The 18,482-nt window shown below is 42.5% G+C and overlaps 1 protein-coding gene across 5 annotated transcripts in view; it reads left to right on the forward strand.

The window, feature by feature from the left end:
• The first annotated feature begins 457 nt into the window (after window positions 1-457).
• The window catches only part of LOC137176873 (receptor tyrosine-protein kinase erbB-4-like), a 273,678-nt gene continuing 255,653 nt past the window's right edge, over window positions 458-18,482 (forward strand). For all 5 annotated transcript variants that reach the window (XR_010925878.1, XR_010925879.1, XM_067582874.1 and 2 more), the window contains exon 1: window positions 458-815. Coding sequence is in view for 3 of the 5 variants with exons in the window: in XM_067582874.1 (XP_067438975.1) it covers window positions 752-815 (64 nt within the window). In the remaining 2 variants the exon portion in view is untranslated. The remainder of the gene's footprint in view (window positions 816-18,482) is intronic.

An 18,482-nucleotide genomic window follows, 5' to 3' on the forward strand; every position in this document is an offset into this window, starting at 1 on the left:
TATATAGGGATTTATCCATCTAATTCAAGAACATACTGCTGTTTAGTGGCATAACCAATAAGCTACATATCAACTAAAGCAATATGACATTAATTTGTGATCATTACATGCTAATAAAAAGCTCGTGTTGTTTCTGGCAGCACAGAAGGCTCACAGGTAGTCATTTGGACTCCCCACCACCCAGCGGGGAACCAAAACAAAATCTGGTCCTGACAGGTGTGTTGACAGCGGCAATGAGACCTAATAACCAATCAGAGGGGGTGATAAGTGAGGTGGGAGGATTTCCAAAAAGACAAAACGCACCTAATCTTTCGAGTGAACGTTATAATAGGCTGCGGGAGTTGTCAATCACACTCAGGAGGCGTGTTCAGACGCCCCCCCTCACAACCCAACACACACGCACACGCACTCTACACCCCCCCCACTCACCCCCCCTCCTCCCCCCGAGCCACCGGCAGCTATGGCAGTGTGACGAGTAAATGGCTCAGAGTGTCCGCGGTGGAAACCGACCTAAACACTGTCTGGGAACCGATAAACAAACACAGCAAAGCGCGGTGCGTAAAAAGCTATCCACGGCGCTGGTTCTGGAGCGCGCAAGGAAACCGTGCCAGTGTCCAAGACGCCAAGACGCTTTTTTTTTTTCCTTTTTGTTTTTGGTTGTTTATTTCTATGTGTGTGTGAAAACGAGGATATCTTAATTGGACATGTGAGTTACGGGAGTTAACAAGACAAGCAGCCCTTTTTTTCAAAGATGAAGTTCCCAGCTTGCGTCCTCGTCACTTTGGTGGTGATCCGATCGAGTGCAGCGCAGTCAGGTGAGTGCTTTGGATGCGCGTCTCTCTGCGCCAGGGTCTCCGGTCAGGTCAGACTTTTAAAAGAAGGGATGAACCGAGGGTCCAAACACACACCCCGAAATCCACCTTTCTTGTCTGACACAAACCTTTTTACATACAGGCAGAATTTAATGATAAATTCGCAGTACTTGTTTGCTGAGTGAGAATGAATGGACACCATAGTTTTACACCTTTGCTGTTTGCTCCACATCACCGGTAAAAAAACTTAACACAACTTCATATCCAACCACGCTGATGCACATTTTGAATCATCGCACCTGCAGTTAACTGAGCTCCAGCAGCGTTTGGGAGTGTGTCGGGCTCTGCGTAAAAAGCTCTCCAAAACTCCCCTGTTAATATTTGCCTTTTCTTTCCCCAATTATGTCGATATTTAAGCGCATCACAGACAGAAAATGACACACTTTAGAGCTGCTTTTGAGTGCCTGGTTTGCTAAATATTTCGGTGAAGGGAAAACAAATCTAGCACGAAATGTGTTTCAAAATCCACTGAAAAGACAGCGAATCTCTCATGTTCGCGCAGATCAGATGAGCCCTCCCGTACCCTAAATATGAATGAATGCGCCATCGTTTTAATTTAATTCCCTTAAGCGGACATTGATAGACCGAGGACCGCGGCTATTAGATCAAATTTATATGAATTGAGCTCGGTTGCACCAGTGGCACAGTTTTTATTCCTTACTGTCTGAATAATTTAGATGTAGCTGATATACTGAGGGCTATACAGGCAGTGGGAAAACATCTTGCTTTCATCATTAGGACCCCTGTGGTGTCAATCCCTGGACGAAAATCACTTTAATGTTCCTGCAATATTCCTATAAATCCTTGTAATGCCATCTTGGCACTCAGTAGTCAATTTATACTGAAGTCATTGTGCTAAATGATATTTTTATTTATGTGTTATTGCTGTAATTTTCCTGTGGCACCCCTGTAGGATATTTGCAAATAGTTTGGCTCCCTGTAACATCTGAGGCTGAGCTGTGTGATACTTTTGTTTATAATGCAGAGATTTCAGCAAATACCTCATTGCCTGTTTTTCCAAGCAAAACAGTTTTTTGAGGCTTTGAAGTTGAAGAAATGGTGAACTTTTCCAATCAGCTTTTGTTCACAGACTCGTTGATCGATACGGAGTTAAATGTGCTCTGTTATTCTGTTTGGTGTAATATCTGCTTTGGAGTAACATCAAACTCTGAGACGCACTTGATTTATTTGCACAGTAATGTTTTGTGCTTCATTTTGGGCTGATAAGTAGACCTCAGTGCCAGGATTTGCCTTCTTAATTGATATAATCAAGCATTGGCAAGCAATGCCGGACTGGAGGAAAAAAAAAAAAAAAAGGCATGCACACACATACACACACACACACACACACACACACACACACACAGAAGAGTTTGTGGATTGATGTTCAGAGGTGGATTTGGCTTTCACCCAACTTCTCAGAGGCACAAATGGGATTCCAGGATGCTTTTCTGCCTGCATCCAAGGACAGGTCGAGTTTTGGCTCGATCTCTGGTGGTTTGAGGTTCTCAGACAGAGCTGGAGACACACACACACACACACACACACACATGCACACACGCACTCTCTCTCATACACACACACACACACACACACACACACACTCCCCTGCTGGCTCTGGTGTGGATCTTGGATGGAAGGCACTGAATGCTGCCTATTAAACAAGAGTGGATGGATGCATGGATGGAGGGGTGACAGGCGGCATGAATGGGGAGAAAAGTAGCGCCCTCACTGGTTTATTTATTCTCCGTGCATACACTCCCATCCAAGATATTTGTGATGCAAATACTGCCCAAGAATCTGAGCTATGCCTCTTGGGAAGTTCATTGTGTGTGTGTGTGTGTGTGTATGAGTAGATATTTGTGTGCTATTTGTCCACTCTTTCTTCTCTAACCTCCCCCCTTCTTTCACTTAATCTCCCTCTCTTTTACTTACTTTTAACAACATGTATCAATCATATTTATAAGCCGCATCAGGCTGAAGTAAGTCAAGGCTAGAGATGTTCATTTCTGTGGTGTTTAACATGGTGATTGAATCTGTCTGTCTTCTCCTGCTGCGAGACAAATGTCTGCAGCATTCCTGCCAGTCAGCTGGTGCGCCTAGCTGTATGCACTGAAGTATGTGTGTGTGTGTGTGTTTGCGTGATGTACTCTACATGTGTGCCAAGCATGGATGGAAGCAAGCTGATTGATGTTTTGCTGTGTTCTGACTGACTGTTGGCAGTATGAGACTTGACTCATGAATTAAACATAAGTACAATAAAGAAATCTACTTTAGAGCTCTTTAATGACCCAACCAAGGATTCATTACTACATACAGTTGAAATTGAGATAAATAAGAGGTTTGAAAATGGTTGTAATCAACGTTCTCATCCATCTCGGATTTACCAATCAGACTTGATGTTCGCGAAGCAGAATCCTAACTCTTGGAAGGCAAAATCTGAATAGTTCAGTCATGGCCCAAATTTTCCCAACCGCTCATCTCTGAAGGAAGTAGGGCTGCAACTAATGATTGTTTTCATTAACGTCAGTGAATTTCTTGATTATTTGATTAGTCGTTTGGTCTATAAAATGTCAGTAAAAGGTGAAAAATGTTGATCACTGTTTCCCAAAGCCCTAGATGCAACCTAAAATGTCTTGTTTTACTGCAACCGACAGTCCACAGCACAAAGGTATTCAGTATACTATCATAGAAGGCTCAAGAAAACAGAACATTTTCACATTTAAGAAGCTGGAACCAGAGAATTTCCACATTTTTCTACATCATTGTCCATGACTGACTGTTCTCATCTGTCTCGGATTTACCAATCAGACCTGTTGGAACTCTTGAAAGGCTGAATGGTTCAGCCAAATTTTCCCCTCAAACCACTCATCTCTGGAGGAAGTAAATTTGTGTTTGTGCCTTATCAAACATGTAACTTACAGTATGATAGTGAGATTATGGCATCATTGGCTTCTTGGAGGCAAGAAATAACACATTTTTTTACATATATTACTCATTCCTCAGTCTCAAATTCTCTCCATCTCCATCTCCATCCGCTGAGGAAGACTGATATGAGTTAGAGAACTTGCAAGCTTTGTTGTAGTGGCGAATGGTTTCAGCTATCTTTGGTTAAATCCAGCCCTTTTTTTTTAGACAGCGTGTTTCCTTCCTGATGATCAGGAGTCAGTTTTTGCTCTTTAGGTTTTGAGGTGCTGCTTCCTGTGTCTCGAGAAGAATTCGCACCAAAATGCCACATCAAAGATGATGGTATTCTCTCTAACAACTGATCTCTCTGCAGAGCTCGGCACAGAGAATCTTTGATATTTAACATGTGAGGACGGGACTGGCTTCTCTGTTTTTTAGAAAAAGGTTGTGCTTTCACAAAAAAAATACTCACCTTTTGCACTTTTTTTTTTTTAAACGGAGCTCACACCAGTAATTTCATCATTCTCTTTCTAAATGGCTCAAAACAGTTTAATCGCCACAGCTCTTGTGTGAGTGTGTGTGTGTGACAAATGCTGCATTCGCACGTGTGTGTGTGTGTTTGGGTGACATTTAAAGACGTGCTCTCCTGTGAAATGGCCGGGGGAGAAGGGGGCGGTGGGAAAGGAACCAGCTGAATGCCAGTATCAAATTACTGGGCGTTCGTCAGCTGGCACACTTCGAGCCACGGAGCTGGCCGAGGCTTTGTAGAAGACTGGCGGAAATGAGAATTTATTACAAGCTAATTAAGCTTTTTTTGATAGCATCAGTCTAGACCGCGAGCCCTTTATTTGACAGTATGAGAGATGAGAGGGGGGGGGGGTGAAGGAATTCAATCTTGCTCTAAATTAGTCAACATTGCTATCATAACTTGATATCTGCCAGGCTTAACCCGTGCCAAGCTTTGACTGGATGTTAGTCAAATATGCTGTGATCGTTTCCGATGAGCTGATGCAGATCTGTACGCTTTCCGTGCGTTTTGCGCGGCGAAAGAGACAGAGGCAGAAAGATGGGGGAATAAAATACGGCCCCTTTGCACAAAAGAATAATAATTGCAGTTCAGTGAGGGTGACATTGAGGTGTGGGCTGTTATTTGCTTCCTCTGTCAGAGCCGGACAGTCTCAGCGGGCCGTAAGGGAAGCCTTACAAATGACTATGTGACACGTGGGGGTGATGGAATGCTTTTCCAAGGCCTGAGACAGCAGTACAGTACCTCTCATGGTACCCGCCGTCTGAATCAGGGCTCTGATTATTATCTGCACGAGCGCAACAAAGATGATGCTGTTTTCTCTTGGGGGGGGGGGGGGAGAGATGTGTTCTTGTCTCCTGCTTCTCTCTTCCCAGACATTGGAAAGTGATCCGGCGACGTCACGAGCCTGTTTGCTTGACATTTTCTTTGCCTGCCTGGTTGTACAGAGGGGCTTCTGTTCTTGGAGTTTGCGAACCACCCAAATATTTACATGCGGAATCACAACTGCACAGCATGGGAAGGAAAACATCCAAGACCTGCCCCCCCCCCTCACCCCTCTCTGATGAGCGAGGAGTTGGGTGCAAAATAGTGGCTTTATTGGCCTCTGTAATCATCCCGAAGCTTCTTAGCCCCTCTCCTTCTCTGGCTCTGCAGTTCATGTGTTTGGCAGGACATCAGACTTTTGAACCCCTGTGCCTTTGCCGCCTAATGATGAGCAGGGTTGGCTTTGGTTGTGCCGAGGCGTCCGGTGCCAGCTCCTAGTGTGAGTTAGATTGGCCAGTCAGAGACTGGAAGCCTGGCACAGATGTCCCCTTTCAGGAGGACTGAGATCTCACTCACTCACATGGCGAACAGGAATACAAGAATTTACTGTAAACACACTTGAACTCACTTTTAAATGTCTTTTTGCATGCTGTTGTTCTTTTCTCCATCAAGTTCATGAGGAGTGAAAGGGCAGCGGAAGCCTTGTTTAGTGCTTTTTTTTTTTAAAGCTCCCAGCAGCTTTGTGTTTCCTTATTGTTTGCACAGTACAAAGTCTTGAATCTACTTTTAGTGATTTGTGTTGTTCTGCACTCTTTCTCTCTCTTTCACACACTCGCACACACACTCACAATGTGAGCGGAGGCATGGCGCAGCAAAAGAAAGGACAGGAAAGACAGAGGAATCTTTTTCTCTCTCTCTCTCTCTCTCTCTCTCTCCTCTGTTTCTTCTAGACCACTGGAGGGTTTGTTCGGCCCGCCACTTGTAATTCCACTCAGAGACAAATGCCTCCATCCTGCGTCTGAGGGGCTTCCTACACACACACACACACACACACACACGCACACACACAGATCCTGCCCAACAGTGCAGGTTGGCTCCCACTACTTCAGAGTTTCTCTTCTCGTATAACAACCCTTCTTTTTCTTCGACTTTTATTTCATTAGCTTTCCTCCACTTTCTTTCTCGCACCTTTTGTCACCTCTTTTCTTTTTTTTTCTCTATCTATTCCCTTATCTCTCTCTCTTTCTCTCTCTCTCCCTCATACACGCCTTGCCTCCCTCCTGCTCCCATCCATTAACATCTCTTATTGTGTTTCTGTTTTATTTCCCTGCTTTATTTCATCCGTCTTTCACTGCCTTCCTTTCCTCTTTTTAACAGCTTTTTATTTCCTCTCCTTTGTCCTTTCCTCCCTCTGCCCTTTCCTCTCTTTCTCCCAACCTTCTCTTCTGGCACACATATCTGCAAACACACACACACACACTCCTCCCTCTGTCTTTCATTAGCCGTGTGTGCATGGCTGTCACTGAGCACACAGGGAGAATGGTAAACAGCTCATTTTTCCCCCCTTTAATTACGACACCCAATTTGTTTCATGGACAACATGCTGTCGGCTGCTCCTTCATACACCACTCAAACTGTCATTTACATGCTCACACACATGTATTTGTTTCTCTCTCTCTCTCTGTCTGTCTGTGTGTGTGTGTGTGATATTCATGTGAGCTTTAGATCTTTCGTGGGAAGTTTAGATGCTGGTTTTGTTCTAGGAATTTAGTTCAGTGTTCATATTAGAGGCTGGATTAGTTGTAGATGAATACAAAGCTATCCATTAAGGGTGTTAGAGAACAGACCATACTCATCTATTTGTCAGCACTTGTTTAGTTTATGAGATGCTTCATTTTTGAAAATGTGATTGGTTCCTCAAAAGTGAGAGAATTCTTACTTGTAGCGCTTCTAAATCAAAATCTTTAATCTTTAAAAGTTAGACATAATAAATGTAATAAAAGCGCAAAGAATTTAAAGGACAGATTCACAATTTTTCAAATCTGTCTTAAAACAATAGTCAGGTGCACAAATGAGCACCGATATGTGTTTTCTTGCTATAATCATGTATTCAATCATGTATCAAAAATGTATTTAAAAGTTTATCTGAAGCTAATATGAAGCTTCAGTTGTCCAAATGAGTTAAATCAAGTAGATATCTTTCAAGGTTTCAAGGTCTTTTTAGTGCCAAAGTCCCTCTTTTTGTTACTATACTTCCACTGCAGCTCATCAGGGAAACACAAAGAGGGAATTTGATGCAAAAAAGACTGTAAATGTGGCAGATATCCATCGCTGAAGCGTCATATGAGCTCCAGATAAACTTTTCACAAATGCATTTTTGCACAAAATGACTGTGTGGACACACTGTGGATTTTTGCCCCCATCACTTACATTGAAAGCACATTTTAAGAGGGTCTTGTAATAGCCATGAACAGGAGGAACGATTACAGTGAGGAAAACCTCTTTCACTGTTCATTTGGGAGCCTGACTGTTATTTTAAGACCTACATGAAAAATTGTGAACCTGTCCTTTAAATCTGCTTTAACTGTTCTTTTGGCCTTGGGAGCAGCACAGCAAGCCATAACAGGCAAGTTTTGGCTAACATGTTAGCAAACAGAACCTTTTTTCTTTCATAACCAGAAGACACCAAGCAAAATTAAGCATCTAGCTGGAGTCATGTTTCTTCACTTGATGAATGTAAGTTCAATATTCACTCTCGGCAGTGGCGTGCAGTGGGTTTATCAGAGCATTTTTGATGAAAAGAACTGCCTGTTGTTGGTATAGTGACCTGAAACAGTAAAGTTGTGAGCCGTGAAACTAAAACAATGAGCTCAAAGAAGCTAACTGTTAAATGCTCCATAAAGCTGAAGGGCGTAAGGTTTACGTCAGGGCAACTGTTATGGTTTTAGTTGAAGCTTATAGGGAATCAGTGCATTATCCTCATTGTAAGACAAATGATGTATCTGTGCATTTGCATCCACCTGCCTGTGTACAAGTGTTGGCTTTGAATTTAAATTTGCAGCGCTGTACTCAGGCACAAGGCCAACACAGGAAGTGGGACAGCTCTCCGCTCCATTTGATTGGCAGCACTTCTTTGGCAAAACAGGACCAAGTGCCATCGACTACGTCTTTCACAACAAGTATGGGCTTTTTCTTTTTAGTTCCTTTTGCCTCCTTTCACTTGCTTCCCATTGCTTTCTGTTCTGACTCTCAGCCGCAGCACAATAGAGGTCCATTAGAATCACAATAGAATTTCTCTCCCCCCCCCACCCCGTAACCTTGACAAAGCTGGTTGTTTTAATGAAAGTCTATGAAAGGAGAAATGATCACTGGGCTCTAATCCCTCATCTGTGCGCGCGTCGATCCGGCAATTCAGCCATGACCTGTGGATTTGTGTCTTTATTTCTGTCGCAATCTCTCTCTCTCTCTCTCTCTCTCTCTGTCTCTGTGATGTCATGACCCACACGCCAACTCGTCTGTCTGGCAATCGCATCTTACGGTTATTAAAAACCCAGTTATTTTAGATGTTTTTCAGTTTTCTGTGTGTGTGTGTGTACGTTTGTGTGTGTGTGTGTAGTCAAGCCCGCCTGGCGTATTGTGTGTGAGTTAATCCCTGTTAAGATATTCACGGCAGCTAATCTGTTTAATTACACTACAAATTAAGGATATTTACTGTTCCAAGACTTTTATGCGACACCCGCCTTAATCAGGGCCTTAATCTGTCTGGCACTGTGCGAGTGTGTGTTACTCTGTGTGTGGATAAGCATATGTGTGCGTGTGTTTGATTGATACTCTGTATGCTAAGGCATGTGTGCCTTTGTGTCTATCAGGCTATTTCTGCCAGAGTCTGTCTGTATTTCCCTCTCTGCTTTTATTCTTCTCTGAATATTTTCCACAATAAAATAAAAAAAAAGAAAAGAAAACAAGACATTGTATTTTTTCCAGTTATCGTTGTTGGCAGAGAAAGGCAACATTTACATGGATTAAAATGTAATATCAGTGAGACATTTAAAGGACACAAACTCAGATCCACAGGAGCATCGCTCTACTTGACTAGAGTCATGTACAACTGATTCTACAAGATTAAAACTGGTGTTCAAATCATGGAAACATGTTGTGTTCTCTGTCAAGGGCAAAATAAGGAAAGTAGCCAAGTGTGTGTTTGCATAAATCCATTGTCCAGGGTCTACATTTATCTGTTCCTTTTTTGTGTGTTTTTTGCAGCCCCAAATGACTGCATCTGAAATGGCTTATTCAAGAAAATGCACCACTATTTTTGTGTGATAAATAGTGATATAAAAAAACTGCAAGTTAGCTGTAAAAGAGACTTTTAAATGACTTTCCATGAATCAAATAGTTAGTTTTGGATATAAAAATAGAAGTTGTTAACTTTTGATAAAAAACTGGTGAATGCAAAGAACTTTTTAGGAGTCATTAAGCACATCCTGGGGGGTAAGTGTTGCCTGAGAAGACAAGCTCAGGGGAAACAAAGTATTCAGAAGTTTGAAGCAACGGGAAGCAATGTCAGGGAAATGGCCATCAGGGGGCAACTCCACCAGCTCCAAAAAGAAGTCCGTTTGTATGGAGGTATGAGTATGAGTTTATGGTCTCAATCACTTGTTTCAAGTCTTCTTCAAAACAGCATGATGTTCATTTTGTAAATTATGGTCCCATTTAATTTAAATCTGTTGATAAAGCAGGGTTGGTTAGGTAATGTAAACATGGCGTAACCCCAGATCCACAGAGTATAGGGGTAGCCGTCAGTATTTCAGTGTGTTTTCAGTTTATGAAAGTTAATTGTAACATTATGGTTGCCTAAAAGGAGTTCCCTCTAAGGAGTTGGATATTCAGTTTTTCCCGGTAAGTTCATTTTGTTTTAATGGTTTTAAGCCTGTTTTTTGCTAGCGAACATTAGCATTAGCATTAGCATTAGCATTAGCATTAGCATTATCGGAGTTGACCATAGACTGTAAATGCACCATGCTAACCAAGCTAGTAGCTGGCGTTAGGGTCAGCTCCACCCTCTCGTCCAAATATGGTCACTTCTCATCACCTCTGGCTCCAAAAATCCAAGATGGCGATGGTGAAAATGCAAACCCGAGACTTCAAAACGTGAGTCCACTAACCACTGGGTGACGTCACAGTGGCTCCATCCATTATTTTATACAGTCGAAGGTTGGAAGTTTGTTTATGGAGTATTGAAGCTTGATTTCAATTTGATATTGGTTTGTAAAAGTGAGTGAGAGTGACTGCTAAAATTGGCAAACTTTCTTCCAGTGTGACCAACACTGCGGAAAAATGGTGGCGATTAAAAAAACAAAAAAGTACAAATTCTGTGTAAATAGGTTGAAATTGTGTTAATTCCACATTTGTGTACTTTCAAGTCAGTATGAATACAAGTATTTGTATTTTCATGGAAGTTGTATGTGTTGTTATGTGTTGTTATAAAAATATGCAAAATTTTGTGCATGGTATTTCCCATTACCTGTTATTCCCGTTTGCATGAGTTTGTACGGTTTTTGCAAATGCACAGTGTGTACAGTACGTTTGCATGCACATGGGGCACATTGTCCTTTTTAAATGGGCCCCTCCTGCGATGGTGACCTGTAATAAATGAGTGGGTGCGAGAAAGTGGCAGCCGTGACAGCTGACTGGGGAGGGAGGGAATAGAGAAAGAGGGAGAGAGGAAACGTGGAGGTGTGTATGTGTGTGCCGGGGGGGTGTTGGGGAGCAAGGGGAAGACAAAGCGAGACAAAGCAGAGGTAAAAGAGATGGGAAGTCTCTAAGGAGAGATAAGGAGGGAGGATGAGGGGAAGACAATAGAGAGAGGAGGGCGATAGTGAGGGATTGTGAGTTGAACAATACCTTGACCAGAAGTAGAGACTCTTTCTCTGCTGCTTCTTGTTCTTCTTATCCTCATCACTCCCTCCTCCTCTTTTCTTTATTTCTTTTTTTCTGTCTCACTGAAGTCACCTTGCAGTCCAGCAGAAATATGGCCGGCTGGTTTAAAGGTACATAAAACTCGCAGAGGCGAAAGCCTTCGCCAGGCTTTGCTGTGGTTGTGTGTGTGTGTGTGTGTGTGTGTGTGTGTGTGTGTGTGTGTGTGTGTGTGTGTGTGTGTGTGTGTGTGTGAAGGTGAGTCACCTTCAGCGCCAAGAAAGATGAGAGAGGGAGCTGGAAAGAGTGCACTTATAAGAATCTGTTTGTGCATTTCTATGGTTTTGTGCATCGGTTCATTAATTTGTCTGTAGCTGAAAGGCAAAAAAACACACACACACACACCTGAGTGGTCCCCTGCGCCGTACCTTAACCAGTTGCTCCGCGGCAAAAACGCTATCGCTCTTGGCAAGGTGAGAGCGAGCTGATTGTGGGTCATTTGCAAGATGGGAGACGGTACGACAGGGGGAGAAAGCAAGAGAGGAGGTCTAATTTCAGCTGAGAAAGGAAGAGATGAAGTGTGTGCGTGTGGTTACAGTATGTGTGTGTGTGTGTGTGTGTGTGTGTGTGTGTGGCCAGCAGAGGTTAAGGTGGAGTGAGAGAGACAGTGTGTTGTCTCTGAGGAGTACAGCTATCACCGCTGCTGAACGCTCCAATTAATCAACCCGGGCCACACAGGCACTCACTGTGTGTGTGTGTGTGTGTGCCAAGGTTTGCAGTTGTGTTATTGTCAAATATCTATTGTGTAATCGTCAAGTGTTACCACCCCTCCCTTTCTGCCTGCAGTGTTTCAACTGGCCTCTTCCTGCAGGAGCTTGCAGTCAGGGAGGGTTGTAGGCCTCCTCCACATAGCCTAACCACCGGTCTAGTATCACCGTCTCTCTCCCTCCTCAGCTCCACATCTGCAGGTTTTGGGTTTGGTTTGACATTTTTGCTACCTTCAACAGTAATATATGCATGAAAAAAACCAGCTTCTAAGGCTTGTAGAGTACTATGACATTGAAATTTCAGTTAAAAGAGAGCGTGAAAACTTGCCTTAAGAATAGTTTGTTTGAGGCTGGAGTTTTGAGCAACAAAAGGAGGTTGTTGCAGTTGCAACTAATGCAGCAATTAGTTAGAGAAGCTGAAGTATGACAAGGAGGTAGAACTTGAAACTATAAAACATAAAATGAAGTGTGTCAGAGCTGATTAAAAGAGGTGTCTAGAGCTGATCGTCATAAGGCCGCAGAGGGCAAGAACAGTCTGGTCTGGTTAATAATCTTTACTTGCTTCCCAAATTCAGTCAATCTGATCTACTTTCTTTTCTCTGTTTGAGTGAATTGCAGATGCTTGAGACTGGCCAGATTCAGACAGAACTATGTTGTTGCATTGTGTTCTAACTGGTAAGACACAAGAGGCCAATTCAGCTTAGAGTGTAGCAGAGAATGAAGTTTATGAAGCAGGAAAGTCGGCACTATTGAAAGTGTATGAACTAGTGCCGGAGGCATACCGCCAGCGTTTTCGATCTATGAAAAAGCTCAAAAATCAGTCCTACATTGAATCTGCCCGTGATTTGATTTCCCAGTTTAACTGCTGGTGCACAGCATCTAAAGTTGACACAATTGAGGAGGACCTTTGTAACCTGGTTATCCCAGAACAACTCAAAAACAATGTGCCAGAGTGGGTCGCTACATTCGTTAATGAGCACAAAGTAAAAACTCCCAGTGAGGCTGCAGTAAAGAATCCATCACAGAAGTTTTATTTGACATGAATGGAGAGAGTCGCTGTTAAAATGACACTTACTCTAGGCAAAGGCAAGACAAAAACAGTAAGTAAGGCAGCTCCTTGGAAGTCTGGTTATGGTGGCCACTTTCTAACCGATAAGTCGCTTTCACTGTTGCTGTCCGTGGATTCCTGCCCCTAAAGTGAGATGTTACTCTCTTCATCAAAACATGTCATACCTGTCAGCTCACTGGCAAGCCTAATCAGGTTGTTAAACCTGAACTTAAACCATGTGGGTCCCCCTGCCCCCCCGGTCCAAATCCAGACACACGTATCTGTTGACTGTAATGTGTCAGGTTACAAGGTATCCTGCTGCTTATCCGTGTGGCACTATTATGGCCAAGGCAGCGGTCCGAGCATTGACTGAGTTCATTTCAGTATTCAGTATCCCTAAAGTCTGACCAAGGTTCCAACTTCACATCCCATCTGTTTGCTCAGGTGCTTAAACAGCTGCGCATAAAACAACAAATCGACAGCATACCATGCATGAAATCACTGTACAGAGCTGTCAGTTGACTGGGAGGATGGGTTGCCCTGGTTACTGTTAGCAGCTGGTTAAGTTGTCCAAGAAAAGTATTGGATTCAGCCTGAATCTAGACAGAAGTGTGTCAAGATCTGTGTTTTGCATCAGTGGGAAGTATCATCACACACACACACACACACAGCCTTGTTTTCTCTTGTCTCAATGGATAATGCTAATGGGGTCACATGTGTAGGTTGTACCTTTAGAAAAGGAGAACATGGATACTGAATGTGTTATTGCATGTAGTTGACCTAAAAATTATGCTTATATACAACTTATGTGTACAATCCAGTTGGCAATACATTTCCTATATAACGTATTTTGTTAAAATTTTGTTTGAAATGTACATTCTGACTCTTCTAAACAATTGTATTCTCCAAAATTAGGCAGGAAAACAAGTGCTATATAAACGTATGTTGTAGGAGGCGATGTTGTTATATTAGGGCTTGAATGGTGAAGTTAATCAGTTGTTTTGGGGAGTTTTTCCTTGTCGCTGTTGCCAAGCGCTTGCTCATGGGGGAATGTTGGGTCTCTGTAAATTAAAGAGCACAGTCTAGACCTGCTCAGTGTTAAAAAGTACCCCTGCGATAACTTCTGTTATGATGTGGCGCCATATAAATAACGTTGAGTTGAATTAAGTTCCTTGAGCCTAAGTTGAAGTCTTCAAATTCCTTGTTTTGTCCAACCAACAGTCCAAAAACCAAAGATAATATAAAATGGGGAAAAAAAGAAAGTTTGTCATATTTGCTCTATAAATGACTTCAACGACTAATTGGTTATCAATATTGTCGTCAGCTGACTCTCCTGACGATCAGCCAATCGACTGATTGCTGCATTTATGGCCCTCGATTACTCATTTTAGTACACGATGATTAGAGCCGTCAGTTAAGCAAAACTAATGATAAAACTGACGTCAGGAGAACGTGATTCACACAAAAACCAAACTGATACTGAAATATTTGAAAAGTCTCGATGTTGCTATCTTCCAAGTTCATTCCAAGTCCATTAAATTCCTGAATGGCTGCATGTATTCATCTGTTTTCCTGTAGATAAGCGCTGTGAGAAAAAAAAAAAAAAAAAATCCTGAGAGAAGAAGAAGAAGAAGAGACGGAGCGAGTACGAAAAGACAGACAGAGACATTTAGACAGGCAGAGATAACCACAGGACCAGATAGAGTAGAAACGCACGTGGTTTCAACCGTCCGGCTCACAGACTACGCTTATTACCGTCACGCTGCTGCCCTCTGAGAGCCCGTGTTCCGCTTGAAAATGAAATTCTCAAAAGGCTTTCACTCCCTTGAAATCATGTTTCAACCGTGGGGGCAGCGGGGCATACAAACAGGTTCACTCAGAAAACTCATTGTTGTGGTCTGACATAGCTTTTTATGCCGGATTATAGACTGCTTTCAGAGGGGTTTTTTTTTCCAGTCGAAGAAACACTTTGTATAAAATAAAAATGAGATCCTGCCCATCAGTCAGTATTTGTAAAACACAGTGTCTTTCTGTGGATTTGCAGACTTCTTATAGCTTCTTATAACTAAGATCTCAGTCATTTTCAATCAGATTTTGGCAAAAAGTTGGAGAAACGATGCATCTCGTCTTCTTTCATTGGTCGATTTTAATACACCGATGATACCAAGAGGGCGGGAAGAACAAACTTAACAAATAAAAAAACAAATGTGATATTTTGTAGTGTTTTCAGATGATTTACTGGTCATCAGGATTCCCAGAGCGTCAACACGGGCAAGCGATTTCTATCGCAGCTACCTGACTCAAGCTAAATGTCACGGTTTGACTGAGCTAGCAGGCAGAGTTGGTACAAAACATTTATATTTTCTTTCGAGTGAAGATAAGACGGTGAGAGAGAGTCGTTGAAGTGCCAGACAGAAGACAGAGAATAGGCACACACACACACACTTTATGTACAGACACACAGGCTAAGCACATACACTGACATGAAGAAGTTAAAGGGGAAAGATGTGCAGTTTGTCCTACATAGGAACATATTAGATACACGGACACTCACACAAGGAGTCATATTTCATTTCCCTCCATATAGAGAGTTTTCATTTCCTCTCAGGGGGGACGTGATATCTACCTGCAAGACATGTGACACGGGCAAACATACAGTATGCACACGCACACACACGGAGGTAGAAGTAGAGATAGAGAAAGGACCGTAGAGAGGGAGACAAACAGAGATAACGAGACAAAGAGATCTCGACAACAGGAAAGCGAGCGTGACGTGTTTTCTTCCAGAGTGAATTATCAGGAAAAAGGCAAGAAAGCAGAATTAAAAAAAAAAAAAAAAAAAGTCAGAGGTGAGAGGAAGGGAAACAGTTGCAGCCCTGTGGGCTACACAGAGACAAAGAGGAGAAAGATGCTATTTGCCTTTCTCTTCTTCTCCCACCATCTGCCCCTCCGATTCTCTCATTTACTTAATTAGAGCGCTGCGTCTCAAGGCCGCTGCTCCCAAATGGCATCAGCTGTGCGTTTGTGTGTGACTAGAGCATATTAGCATGTGTGCACATACCTCAGGCGTGCTTGTGAATGTGTGTGTGTGTATGTGTGCAGGTGTGTGAGTGCTCACGGCATGCTTGTATATGTAGTGCATATTGTGTTTGGAGGGCTAACCTAAGGCGGGTTTTGTTCAGAACGGAAGGAGCAGGTGATTGTAGCACACGCTACCACAAACAAAATCTGGTAACGCAGAGAAGAAATGAGCGGTGACCTGTATTTTCGGTTCAGACGCACGCCATCATAGCTTTTCCAAAGTCTCTGACTCCTTTAATAGACTTAAAGCTCTCCTAAACTTTTGTTATTATCCTGAGCTGCTCTGCTCTCCACTCACAGCTGATTTAAAGTCACCATTATTTCTACTCCTCAACATGCTTGTATTGACTTTATCTCAGCCTCGCTACTCTTTATCTTGCTGATCATTTTGAAAGCAGGTGGAAAAGAAAGAAAAGGTATGTGTTCTTAATTGGCAAAGACACACCATAGCCAAAAGTATGTGGACACCTCAGCCCAAATATATACAGTATATTTGTGTACTTTTCTGTGGTATGCAAGTTCAGCCTGCATGCACAGTTGGCAAGTAGTTGTCCATCCACATTTTGTACTTCAGCATATCTCATATAGATTGTTTTAAGTATTTCCTGATTATTGAATTATCAGATAATCGTTCGTTGGGTCATTTAAAAATAAAAAAGCCCAAATTCTCTTAAACCAGCTTCTTAAATGCGAATATATTCTGGTTTCTTTAGTTTTCAATGACAGTAAACTGAATATCTTTGGGTTGCGGGCTCTTGGTCGGGATAAAAAAAGACATTTCAGGTTGCATCTGACAAAACGTCTCACTTATTAATCGGTAAAGTAACCAAGAGATTGATCGATAAGGAAAGCAATTGGCTGCTGCAGTCCTACATCCTGTGAGGGGGTTTTTGTTCTGGCTGAGCATTTATCCAAGGGAACTTTGAACAGAGAAAGTCAGTGCAAATTTAATTTGGTGTGTGACTAAAGTTTTAGGAGCAAGAAATAATGAAAATGTCAGTATCATTTTAAAAAGATTTTCTGCCTGTTAAGACAATACGGGTGGGTTTGTTTTTTTAGCTTTTAAAATTGTATTTGCTCAACATTGGTAAGTAATTTGTAGTTAAATTGTCGTAATAGTATGATATTCAGTATATTCAACAACATTTCCACTGACAATGGGCAGAAAAGCCTTGAAAACATCCTCAGAGACAGCTTTGCAGTTCTTTAAGCCCTCTACACAGGTGACCCTCTCCACCTGCTAACCTGCCTTTAAGCGAAGACTTAATGAATAAAAATATAGACAGTTAAACGAATATAGACTGAAAAGTACAATGAAAGTAAACCCGCATTGCAGGTTTTTAAAGACTTTTTTTTTTTTTTTACAGCTGTCTGTAGGGAAGAACACCCATCATGTCTGTAGTAGAGGACACTGACTGGTTGATATCTGATATTTAATAAAAGGCCAATGCCTGCTAGATTAAATGGCAAACCAATATATCAAACCCTTCATTGTATGACTGTGAGACTATTTTATATAACTGCATGTGCACTTTTTCCAGTGTTAAAACTCATTCGATATAATATTTGATATAGTAATCAACCATAAAGGCTCATGAGCTTTATGGTAATTATGTAAACGAGCCAACCGTGTGTGACCAATCACAACGCACGGCTACAGTTGCTGATTGTGTACTGATTGTTGGTGGGTGTCCTTCTTGAACCGACAATAAAGATGGAGGAGATCGGCATGGCGGGTAGTTAAACGGTCATCTCGGCTACATTCGAGTGATTTCTGGAGTGTCGCGCCGGAAACAGACATAATCAATTGTTGTCTTTGAGTGTTGCCGCCATGTTTGGGGATCGTAATCAAGCGTTGGTACTTGTTTAGGCTGAAGGGTCGCAGTAGGATGGACAAGACTGTAAGCTGTCACTCACTCTTTTCCCTTAACTCCTTTTTTTTTTCCCTGAACGGTGATCCTGTTCTCAGAAGGATATCAACCACCACCGCATCTCTCCGTCTCGGAAGTTTTTGGCTGGCATGAGACAGACAGCGAGGGGGGTGTGGGGGGGGGAGGGAAACTGACATGGCAGGTTTGAAACTGTGCTGTGTTGCTGTTTCGGAGCACAGTTCCCTCCAGGCTGAATGCTCTTTGTTGTGTGACATCAAACATATAAGAAACCACATCCAGCGCTCCCTTGTTCCCCTCGAGAACAAGTTCAACTCGGCAGCTCCTTCATGCCACCGGATACCACATAAACCCTCATTGAAGGCAAATGGAGGGGGGGAAAAAGGAAACAAGTTAAAGGCAACTCTACTAAGGAAACATTATGAGTGTGTTCAATTTCCACCACACATCCCGAACCATTAAACAATCGAACAGGAACTTAATGAAGGCCTTTTATTACCTCGGAGAGCCTCCTCGGTTTGTTTTCGTCCACATTTTCCCACTTATTTATACTCCTGCAAAAGAAGCACCTTCCTCGGTGCGAAAACTCAGCTCACGTCAGACTTTTCTATTCGGAGCAAGGCGCCATGGTCATCCGAGTAAATCTAGTTAAAAGGGAGGAGAGAGGGAAATGCTAACGAAGCTTTGTAAAGAAGAGATGGTGTTGCAAGG

This window comes from Thunnus thynnus, chromosome 24 (genome assembly GCF_963924715.1).
Source record: "Thunnus thynnus chromosome 24, fThuThy2.1, whole genome shotgun sequence".
Classification (NCBI taxonomy): domain Eukaryota; kingdom Metazoa; phylum Chordata; class Actinopteri; order Scombriformes; family Scombridae; genus Thunnus; species Thunnus thynnus.